Raw genomic sequence first — 12,264 nt, forward strand, 5'->3', positions numbered from 1 at the left:
TCAAGCTGTTAACCTTGGTAAGTGAGTTATTATATGGCTGTCCCTGTCTTCCAGGAATAGTATTTCCTGGAACAAGCAGATAGAGGGGTGTGTGTGTGTGTGTGTGTGTGTGTGTGTGTATGTGTGTTCATGCATGTGTTCACATGCATACATGTGTATACATGTGGAGGGTAGAGGTCAGACTCAGTTGTTGATCCTTAGGAGTCATCTGCCATATGTTTTGAGACTGGATCTCTCATTAGGCCTCGGGGCTCCCCAGTTAGGATAGGATGGTCGTCCAGCAAGACCTGGGACCCATCTGTCTTGATTACAAGTGTGTACCACTGCAGGGCTCCAGCTCAGGTCTTCATGCTTGCCTGGCAAGCACTTTACAAAACAAACAAATAACAAAAGAAGACTTTCCACCTATAGGAGAGACTTCTCCGCATTTGCCCTCAGTAATGTATGTGTGTTTGTGTTGTGTGAGTGTGTGTGTGCTTCTGCATTCTGTGGAAGGTTAAGTCTTTAGTAACCTTCCCCAGCGCTCTCTCTCTTCACGCAGATTCTGACAGCCAGTGGTGATGGGACATGCGCCCTGTGGGATGTGGAGAGCGGACAGCTGCTGCAGAGCTTCCATGGCCATGGGGCTGATGTCCTCTGCTTGGACCTGGCCCCCTCAGAAACTGGAAACACCTTCGTGTCTGGGGTAAAGACAAGAAAAATCTCTGGGGTCTTCCGTCCACTAGGGAGGTAGATGCTGGCAGTTCTTTGTCCTCGGGTCTGGTCCTGTCTCTTTCCTGGAACTGTTCAGCTCCCTGGAATGGAGATCTGGAATGTTTTGTTCGAATGCTGCCACTCGGGGCTCAACTGTAGGCCACTGGGCGTGTACAATGCTTGTTAAGATGAGCTAGTGCTGGCATTTCACTAGGCTGCCGGGGGTGGGAGAGACACAGGAAACACTCCCATCCCTCATCTCTTGGTCACCATCCTCCTCTTGCCCTTGGATGCAGGAAACAGAAGAGGAACTATAGGAATCATCATCCATGGACCCTGACTGGTTTCATCTAGAAGCTTAGCATAATTCACGCTAGCACTTGCTGCCCCTTCTCCCAGATGATATCCACATTAGATGAAAGAGTTTGTAGCGTGTGTTGTGTAGTTGGGAGGGGTGCCAGCTCCCAAACCTGCCTCCCCTGGTCAGGAGACAGTGGTAATTTCTTTTTTTTTTTTTTTTTTTGGTTTTTCGAGACAGGGTTTCTCTGTGGTTTTGGAGCCTGTCCTGGAACTAGCTCTTGTAGACCAGGCTGGTCTCGAACTCACAGAGATCCGCCTGGCTCTGCCTCCCAAGTGCTGGGATTAAAGGCGTGCGCCACCACTGCCCGGCGACAGTGGTAATTTCTGTAGCCAAATGGCCACAAAGCTCTCTACTGCAATCTGCCTGGGCAACAGCCTTGGGAGACAAGCCATTGAGAGCCTCCCATTGCTCATGCGGAGAGATCCTGATTTTCTTCTTGTTTTGGCCCTCCATGCATGCCTTTCCCCCTGTGCCTTTGTATAACTGCATCGTCCCTGCTCCACCACACTGCTCTCTTGAAGTGACCACTCTCTCTGTAGACTATACTGTCTCTGCATACATGAGCTGCTTTCACCTTAGTGTCCCCTAGGAGGCTGAAGATACTTGAATTGTATTGTCTCAGTCCTCAGTGAAGCTCTCAGGGCGCTGTACCCCAGGACAGGTGCTCCTAAGATGTCACTGGACCTCTTTATACCTTTGAAGCTAACTAACTTGAATGCTTTAAGCCATCGGTTCATCTACCTGTTGAGAGAATGCCTTTTGCTATTCAGGCTCTGTGGGAATTTATCAAAGAGCTCCCAGCATCTTGATAGCAAAATATGGAAACTTTTTTGCTTATGGTTCATGAGTGACTCAGAGAGCACGTAATTTTCAGGGTTGAGGCAGAAGGCCCGGGGGAGGGGTTGACTTTCCACCATCGCCCCCAGTTGTTCAATAGCAGGCCTATGAAGAGGCCTGGGACAACTGTTTCCCAGGTTGACATGCTGCTGAGGTACAGGTGAGCCAAAGGAACCCCATTTCTAACTCTGCTGAGGGTTGGCTCTGCAATTCCAATAAAGCTGAGGCTCTTGGCTGCTCAACTTTGATAACACCAACCTATCTGTTAGTGTCAGCAGCCTGGGCTCCCCCACCCCCACCACATGCACCCCCACCCCCACCACATGCACCAACATCTGCTTGCTTTGGGCTTAGGGAAGGGAAAGGAGAAAATGGAAGAGGAGTGAAGGACAGTGAAAGCCCAGGAGGAAGGAGGGAGGAAACCCCGAAGGTCTTGCTCCAACTCAGAGATGCACAAAAGAGGAAAAGACACCAAGGGTGTGTGTGTGTGTCTGTGTGTCTCTGAAGAAACCTGCCCACTCTTTTATCCCGAGATCCCTCGGTTCTGCCTCCTCAGCCTCACTGGGTGGAGGTGCTTGTTCAGGCTCATCCCTGTCTGTATATGGTACTTGCATTGGATAACTAACCGGGCGATCCTCTGTTTGCAGGGTTGTGACAAGAAGACCATGGTGTGGGACATGCGCTCTGGCCAGTGTGTGCAAGCCTTTGAAACTCATGAATCTGATGTCAACAGTGTCCGGTCAGTGAGCAAAATGCTTGTGATTCTCTGTCCTGGGCTTGACCGTGGCCTAGATCACATGCACACACACAGGCACGCACACACATCCCAGAGGTTACCTGAAGAGAGAGGGCTCCTCCTCAACAGGAAAGGTTCCAGGTCCCAGGAACACTTAATCTACTTGCTTTAGAGCAACCTATATCCTCCCTGAGTGAGCCAGTATTTCTTGACCATTCTTCACATACTTAGTGGGTATATACATGCCAGGCATTTCCTCAGAAGTCGGATTACAGCATGATAGACAAGGCCTCTGTTGCCCTTCAGGAAACAAACCAGATTCAAAAAGATACACACATATACAACGAGGTGAAATAGAACAGGGGTATGAATGGATGGGCTGCTTCTTAGAGGGCGACAGCCTCTGAGAAGGTGATTTTAAGTCGAAGAGCCAGGCTTTCAAATTGGTAAGGAAGGGCATCAGGGTGAGATGAGCCACAGTGTAAAAGCCCTGTGCTCAGGGAGCCCCAGTCTCTAATCGGGACAGTCAGTAGTGGCCCATTTGTTTAGACAGGGAAGGCTAGAGGAAGTGTAGAGGGAGCTAGGCAGACGCTGCATGGGGCTACTTCAGTTGAGAAAACCCTAGACAGTTTGGTTGGTAGAGAGCTCTATGATATTCCAGAAAAGAGTTGGGACTTCACATGTTCAGAAGGTGCCACGGCCATGGCTAAATATAAAACATCTTTCTGCTCAGAGCCCTAAGAATTACCATTGTTCTTGATGAAAAAACACCAGACATGGCTCCTCTGAGTTCAGTTTCCTGCACCCTCGTCAGGTGACCCACAACTGCCTCTGATTCCAGCTCCGGGAAATCCAGTATTCTCTTCGGGTCTCCTCAGGACACTTGCACTCACATGATCATAACCTAACACACACATACACCACACACACACACAGTGTTTTTTTTTTTTTTAAAAAAAAAAAAAAACCCACATAATATAGTCACACCATGATGTGGGGCAGACAGAGCTAAACATTGTGGGCATTTTTCTTCCAGCATTTCTGTTCTCATCCCCTTCAGTCAGAACTTTATAAGATCAAGCTTACTGGAGCCAGGTTCCGAAGGCTTATTTGGTAAATCACTTGAGGTCCCAACTTCAATCTCTTAACCACTGAGCCATCTCTCCAACACCCCCAACTTCGATCTCTATCAACCACATTAAAATACATAGTAGCAGGTGGCTATAATCCCAGCCCTGAGGAGGCAGAGATAAGACTTCCTGGGGCTGAGTAGCCAGCCAATCTAGCCTGACTGGTGAACTCCAGGTCACTGAGAACCCCACTCAAAGGTGTAGGGTCGCGTTACACAGGCCCAGATTTTTACATTGTATGGCAACCAGAATTTTAGGCTATAATTGGCACCTGCCGCACAGAAGGTGGTCACCCAGCCTTTTGAGACAAAATCGATGCCATCCTGAACAAAGGGTCAGGATATGCAAATGTCGTTTTGCTCCTTCTTTGTAATTTGGGAAGTCACCTGGGAAAGAGGTGTTAATTTAGTCTATCCTGAGATTGACACCTGAAACTGTCCTCCACCTTCTAGATGCACGTACACACACCTGCACAAATGTATGCATTAAAAAAAATAATAAAGTTTCCAATTCATTAGTATTTTTAATTATAATTTCCCCATGGACAAACTGTGGGGTGGAGGCTATTTATAACCAGAAAGAAGATGCTTTGAAAGAGGTGGGGATGCCTCTGAGTGTGGGCAGAGTGAAGGGCTTAAAGACACTTGTTCATGGGACGCTCTGCTGGGAGAATACTTAACTGGTGTACCCAGAGTTCTCTCTCTAGCGTGGCATAGAACCAGGTGTTGGAGCTCACGCCTGTATTCTCAGAACAGAGGAGGTGGGGGCAGGATGATCACAAGTTCAAGGTCATTCACAGACGGAGTTCACGACTAGCCTGGGCTACACGAGACCCCATCTATAATAAATAAATACCCTACTCCACTCCTGCTTCTGGTTTATAATCTAGCATTCATACTCCGTGCTGAGCACTGAGGTGACGGTGGGAACAGCCACAGCCACTGTTTGTTGATTGCTTTTCATTTGACAGCATTGCCGATTCTTGGGACTCCCTGCCCTGTTAGATCTTCACCCAGAAGACAGGCTTTATTACCCTCGCTTTTCAGATGGGGAAACCAGGCTGGGAAAGTTGATGTCCCTGCTCAAAGCACTGCACGTAGTGACAGTACTAGCGGCTGAGGTGGCTCTGTCCATCTGACGGTTGTGCCTGTGCTCTGAGCCACACTTGGGGAATCAGGTGCATTCCAGGGCTCCTGCTTTGTTCCATGCCTACGGTGAATGTGGGTTATGGCATTTGACTCTCAGCACACCTCTCTGTAAGGCAGTTCGCTGTCGCGGGTTTGCTGGAGGAACATGAGAGGCTGGTGGGCAAACCACATGAGACTCCCCTCTATCTCGTGTAAGAGTCCCCCTGAGTCCCAGAAGTGCAGCTTCTGGGTCGGAGACCCTGAGCCAGGATGCCTTCCCAGGGGTTCTAGGGGCGGGGGTCAGTGGCTGGGGATGGCTGTTCCCCATAACAGACTTTCTACCAACTCTCTCTGCAGATACTACCCCAGTGGAGATGCCTTTGCTTCTGGATCAGATGATGCAACGGTATGTTTTTCAGTTATTGAGAACCCTTTCAAGGTGGAGAGAAGAGATAATAGCTTGTTTTTACTTTATTTATTTATTTGCAAAAGCGGCAGGGTATTTTATTTACAACGAAGCAACAGAAGGAACCAGGAAACACCACAGGCAAGCATCAGGCCTTAATTTTTTTTTCAAATTTTATTTGTTTATTTTTATGCATATGGATGTTTTACCTGTATGTGTGTATATGCAATACATATATGTTTGGTGCCCTTGGAGACCAGAAGAGGGCACTGGGATGCCCTGAGATTGGAGTTACAAGTATGAGCCCCCATCTGGGTATTTAAACTCTAATCCTCTGGAGCCATGCCTCCAACCCTTTAGCTTTGTTTGTTTGTTTGTTTTTGTTTTCCGACTGTCACGGAACTCACTTTGTAGACCTGACTGGCCTCATACTCACTGAGAGTCACCTGCCTCTGCCTCCCAAGTGCTGGGATTACAGGCACGTACCACCACCACCTGGTACTTTATTTTATTTAATCAACTTGTTTTCTGGTCTTAGAAGTCATGTGTAGTCACTGAAAAAAAATGAAGGAAATTAAATTATTCTCCTTTCCTAAGGAAAGCCACACACAGTTTAAGGAATCCTGAATGCTCTTTCTCTTTGTCAACATAATGTCTGTAGATTTATCTTTTTCACTGCACCACAGCTTGTGCACATTCTGCTGGGCTGAACAAGCACTTTTCGCTCGTGTATCCTCTTAATAATCGTCTGGTATTTCATGTTATCGGCATGCCATCATGTGCTCAAAGAGTCTTCAATCTGGAGGGAGCTCTTCCTAAGGTTTCCCCCTGTTAAGAACACTGCGATAAAGCCTAGCATGGTGGTACAGGGCTTGCAACCACAGCACAAGGAAGGTGGAAGTAGGAGGGAGAACAAGAAGGAGTTCAAGGTCATCCTCAGCTACAAGCAGAGCAAGTTCAGGACCAGCCTGGGCAACAAAGCAATAGACCTGCTGTCAGTAAATATTTTCATTCCTCTAACTGTTAAAACTCTCAGGCATTGGTCACTCGCCTAAAAACAGGTTCATTCCTCGTGGTTTTGTTACAAGGGGCAAATTATGTTGACATGTTTTTTAAGAGAAAGCATAATGTCATTTCTTGTTATTAAAAATATCAAATGGGGGGTGGGGCTGGAGAGATGGCTCAGTGGTTAAGAGCATTGCCTGCTCATCCAAAGGTCCTGAGTTCAATTCCCAGCAACCACATGGTCGCTCACCACCATCTGTAATGAGGTCTGGTGCCCTCTTCTGGCCTGCAGGCATACAAGCAGACAGAATACTGTATACATAATAAATAAATATTTTTTAAAAATATCAAATAGGGGAGAGGCAGGGAGGAGAGCAGAGAAAAATGTAGAGCTCAATAAAAATCAATAAAAAAATATCAAATAGCCTATTAAATAATAGGCTTCACTCTGAGCCGCTGCTGTGGAAGACATTACAAGAAAAATTAATGCATTTTAATAATAACAAAAATCTTACGGCTCAGAGGTTAGGAGAACTTGCTGCCCTTCCATAGGACCCAAGTTTAAATCCCAGCACCCTTGTCAGGTGACTTACAACCTCCTGTAACTCCAGTTCCCTCTTCTATCAGCCTCACACACCCATACACATGTGCATTCACACACACACACACACACGTCCATAGTCCATATTCACATAAATAATAAAATATTTTTAAAAACACTTATGTGTCAAAAATATGTAAGTTTTGGCCATGTCATTTCCTGAAAATAACTCTATTCCAAGGGTTCTGCTTACTGGCTTGCTTCTCTTGGCTTGCTCAGCCTGCTTTTTTTTTAATAGAACCCAGGACCACCAGCCCAGGGGTGGCCCCACCCACAATGGGCTGGGCCCTCCTCCATCAATCACTAATTAAGAAAATGCCCTACAGGCTTGCCTACAACCCAAACTTCTTTTATTCTTCTTCCTAGAACTGAAGACCGAACCCAGGGCCTTGCATTTGCTAAGCAAAGGCTCTACCGCTAAGCTAAATCCCCAACTCCTTATCTTAGGGAGGTATTTCCTTATTTGGGCTACAAAGTGAGTTCCATGACAGTCTTATGACTTTAACATGTCAAGCTGACATAAAAGTATCCAGCACATATACTTAAAGAAGAAACATAAAAAAGAATATTGCAATCATTAGCAAATACCTCTAACTTGGGGCAACTTTCATTTCCTCGAGCATGAATTTCTAAGTATTTCGGAATGTTCCATGTTGACTGTGTGTGCCTCATCATGGAAAAGAAAGTAGGGTTTTATGTTTATCTCTGTCCCTGAAGGAACTTTCTACACTTGCTGTTTCTTTGAGTCTCTGCTGACCCATGGAGATTAACAGGAAACGGGGCTGAAGTATAACATAACAGGAGAGAGAACTAAAAAAGATTTTCTCCTGTCATGCCTCAAGCTACAGAAGCTGCTGACCCCCAATAGTAGTTCTGTGGCCTGCCCTTTGACAGATTGAAGTCAGAATGCTTTGCGCCTTTGTCTGTCTCTTCGCAGTGTCGCCTCTACGACCTGCGGGCAGATAGAGAGGTTGCCATCTACTCCAAGGAGAGTATCATATTTGGAGCATCGAGCGTGGACTTCTCCCTCAGCGGTAAGGTTTTATTTCAGAAACTTCTCCAGGAGTGTAGGACCTAAAAAGCAAAGCACCTCTCTGCCTAGCTTCGCCTTTCTGAGCCTTTTGTGGGGAGGTACACTCAGGCCACATCTGACCTTCAGATACCCTTCGCCTAACACACCCTCTTCCCCCTTTGTGCTGGGAAACTCTGCAGCTGGGAGACAGCTAGAAGAAGCCAGGCCAGTGCTGATGGGGCACTCCCCTGTTCTGAGTCTACGCCTTTGTACACAAAATTACAGCCATTTTCTGGCACCTCTACACAGCTCAACTGCTCCGTCCCCGAAAGCATCGATCACCTTGCTTTAATCTCTGTAAACCCAAGTTGAAGGCTTAGAAATGGCAGGAGTGTTTCTGTGTCCTCTAAAGCCCAGTGGCATCCTACACACATTTGTTTTGTTTTCGTTTTTCAAGACACGGTTTTTTCTTTGTGACAGCTCTGGCTGTCCTGGAACTTGATTTGTCAACCCAGCCGGCCTCTGCCTCTGAGTGCTGTGATTAAAGGTGTGCACCGCCACTGCCTGGCTTCCTCCATCTCATGTGAGCCTGGCATGGTGGCTCCTACCACATGATGCTATATTGATATTTCTGTCTGTCCCATGCCTTCCACAGAGGACAGTGACAGCTTTCTCCTGGATTGCAAAGGCAGCATACAATGCCTGCTGCATAGTTGGCTTAGATGAATCTGTTTATTGGATGGATGGATGGATGGATGGATGGATGGATGGATGATGGATGGATGGATGGATGATGGATGGATGGATGATGGATGGATGATGGATGGATGGATGAATGGATGATGGATGGAGGATGGATGGATGGATGATGGATGGATGATGGATGGATGATAGATGGATGATGGATGGATAGATGATGGATGGATAGATGATGGATGAATGGATGATGGAAGGATGGATGGATGATGGACGGATGGATGATGGATGGATGGATGGATGATGGATGGATGGATGGATGGATGGATGGATGGATGATGGATGGATGAATGGATAGATGATGGATGGATGATAGATGGATGGATGATAGATGGATGGATGATGGATGGATGATGGATGGATGGATGAATGGATGATGGATGGAGGATGGATGGATGGATGGATGGATGGATGATGGATGAATGATGGATGGATGATAGATGGATGATGGATGGATATATGATGGATGAATGGATGATGGAAGGATGGATGATGGACGGATGGATGATGGATGGATGGATGATGGATGGATGGATGGATGGATGATGGATGGATGGATGATGGATAGATGGATGGATGATGGATGATAGATGGATGGATGATGGATGGATGGATGATGGATGGATGGATGATGGATGAATGGATGGATGATGGATGAATGGATGGATGATGGATGATGGACGGATGGATGGATGATGGATGGATATGGATAGATGATAGATGGATGGATGATGGATGGATGGATGATGGACGGATGGATGGTGGACGGATGGATGATGGATGATGGATGGATGGATGGATGGATGATGGACAGATGGATGGATGATGGATAGATGGATGATGGATGGATGGATGGGTGGAGAAATTCATTAGTAAGTGAGTGAGGATGAGTGACTATCAAGGAAGGAGAAACAAGAACTGGTTTAACCATTGCATCATCTGCTTCTAGGTCGCCTGCTCTTTGCTGGGTACAATGACTATACCATCAATGTCTGGGACGTTCTCAAGGGCTCCAGGGTCTCCATCCTGTTTGGACATGAGAACCGCGTCAGCACTCTTCGAGTTTCTCCTGACGGGACAGCATTCTGCTCAGGGTCATGGGATCACACCCTAAGAGTAAGGAGATGTCCCGTTTCCCTGTGTGAAAGGAAAGGAAGGCCTGGTGGCCTTCCTGAGATGGGCTGTCAGCCAGCATTCCCATGTCCAGAGCTACAGGTAGATGCCAAGGGGGCGTCTCTGGGAGGTCAGGAGCTTTGTTCACACACGTGTTCAGAGAGACCAAGAATGGTGCCGAAAGAATAATGGACTTGAAGAACCCAAATGCTTTCTTTCATTTTCCCCTACATGTCTGATGTTGTGATTCTGGCCTTGAGTAAGTCACAGGTTCCCAGTCACTGCTCCCTGTGCTGCAGGGTTCTCCACACTGGGACAGACTCCATGTGAGGAGGTGAAGGCCCCTGGGATGGCCTACTGATTGTGTGAATACTATTCCAGGATGAGGGCCTTGTGGCTTTGATCAGCTTTTCAACTCCCCTAGAGTCCCACCACCACAGCAGAAAGCAGGGAGGTGGGCGTCGGGTATTCCTGGAGCATGGGAATGCCGATCACATTGCCCGTTGCTATGCAAGATCCCAAGCCTGACAGAGCCTTGTGTGAGGGTTTAAGGGTCGAGTTTGCGATAGATCTTTGGATAATGACTTGATTCGGCTTGGACATATTTGGAGCATAATAATTTTAACATGGGCCGGGCGGTGGTGGGGCACGCCTTTAATCCCAGCACTCGGGAGGCAGAGGCAGGCGGATCTCTGTGAGTTCGAGACCAGCCTGGTCTACAAGAGCTAGTTCCAGGACAGGCTCCAAAACCACAGAGAAACCCTGTCTCGAAAAACCCAAAAATAATAATAATAATAATAATAATAATAATAATAATTTTAACATGGCTGGGCAGAGGGTGAGGGGCAGATTTTAAAGAAAGTCTTAGAGGGGTCAACAAGATGTCTCATGGGTAAAGGCGCTTGCTGCCAAGCCCAACAGCTTGAGTTTGAGTCCTGGAACCCACAGAGTGGTTGGAGAGAACTGGTGCCCACAAATTGTCCTCTGACCTACTTGTGTACACTACAGCACACACAGACACACACACACTATATCATGAATGAAGAATGCTGTACTAAGGTCTTAGAAAGTTCTATTTATTTTAATGGGAGTAGGTTGAGTGTCTAGTTTGGGGACAAATAGATAAAAAGATTTTTTTTGCAACTTTACAAAAACAAAGTTTAGTAGTGAGGTGTTGATGAACAAGAGTGAGCCGGGAGGATTCGCATGGTTCAGTTCTCAGTCTAGGACATCATCAGTGGCTACCCTGCCGACGGTTAACTGAGGGGTAGGTGTCACAGATGCTGAAGCCCTTGAGAGCCCTGTTTGGTGGAGTGTGTGAGTGAGAGGTGTGTGTGTATGTGTTTGCATATGTGTATGTATGTCTGTATGTGCACGTGTGTGTGCATGTGTATGTGTGTACGTGTGTGTCTGTGTGCATGTGTGTATATGTGTGTATGCGTGTATGCGTGTATGTGTATGTTATATGTGTGTGGTGTGTGTGGTATGTGTATGTATGTATGTGTGTCTGTGTGTATGTGTGAGTGTGTACAGCCTGTTTTCCTCTGTTAAACTCAAGTTTTATGAATAACTACTAAAAATGATCTATCTTTGTCTTGTCAGGTTTGGGCATAATCCTCTCACAGCGTGCACGAAGAACATGTGTCCTCCCACGTAGCTATGACTTCTGGAGGAGCCCAGGACTCCCACAGGTTAGCTCATGGGAGCAACTTCGCAGCTCATCACTCAGCCCTCCAGTGTCACCACAAAAACCGTCCCCTTCCAGGAAATGCACCCCTGTAGGTCTCGGCACTTCGACCATACCTTCGAGTCCTTGCTTCATCTCCAACACTCTGTAAAGTTTGTCTGTTTTTTAAGTTATTTCATCCAGTAGACTTCCACATTTATCTGCATTTAAACTGTCCCCTGTTGCTTCCTCAAATCCAGTCTGTCTTCAGAGCACTTTAAACTACCTTTTCTTGGCGTGGACTGTGGCTTCTAGAACCTTCCTCTGGACATGCCAGCTCTATGGACTGTGAGAATGACTGTGCACTGGTCTGTCATAGAAGAAAATTCCAGCTCCAACTGTGACTACACAGAACCACTTTTTAAAACTGTTTTTATGTAAAAGTATCTTTTTCCCAACCTGTTCAGTTGTATTTTTTTAGATGAAATGTTTTTGTCTGGGAGAGCCTTTCCAAAGGAAGCAGACACATGCAGAAAACAGGCCAGATGTCTGGCTTGTGGCGTTGCGATAGATGGTGGGCTAGGGTGGGGCAGTCCCCCACACTGGAGGGGAAAAACTGGTTGCCATTTATAGCTCAAATGCTGCCGAGAGCAACCAGAACCTTCTGACGTGGGAAGACAAGACACTAAATGGGTTAAGCCTACTAGTAGTGTTGTCAGAAATGCCGAAGTTAAAGTGGGTGTTGTCCGTGTAAATAATATCCGAGTGTCCTATACAGCAACTGTACCAAGACTGATGGCCAGGTCATGAATAACAATGTC

The 12,264-nt window shown here is 46.8% G+C and overlaps 1 protein-coding gene across 1 annotated transcript in view; it reads left to right on the forward strand.

The window, feature by feature from the left end:
* The window catches only part of Gnb5 (G protein subunit beta 5), a 32,466-nt gene extending 20,202 nt beyond the window's left edge, over positions 1-12,264 (forward strand). Inside the window, exons 6-11 of the mRNA XM_057768709.1 lie at positions 542-685; positions 2,539-2,630; positions 5,242-5,290; positions 7,834-7,930; positions 9,614-9,780; positions 11,380-12,264. Of these exons, the coding sequence (XP_057624692.1) occupies positions 542-685; positions 2,539-2,630; positions 5,242-5,290; positions 7,834-7,930; positions 9,614-9,780; positions 11,380-11,391 (561 nt within the window). The 3' untranslated portion in view covers positions 11,392-12,264. The remainder of the gene's footprint in view (positions 1-541; positions 686-2,538; positions 2,631-5,241; positions 5,291-7,833; positions 7,931-9,613; positions 9,781-11,379) is intronic.

The sequence above is a fragment of the Chionomys nivalis genome, chromosome 4 (assembly GCF_950005125.1).
Source record: "Chionomys nivalis chromosome 4, mChiNiv1.1, whole genome shotgun sequence".
Lineage (NCBI taxonomy): Eukaryota > Metazoa > Chordata > Mammalia > Rodentia > Cricetidae > Chionomys > Chionomys nivalis.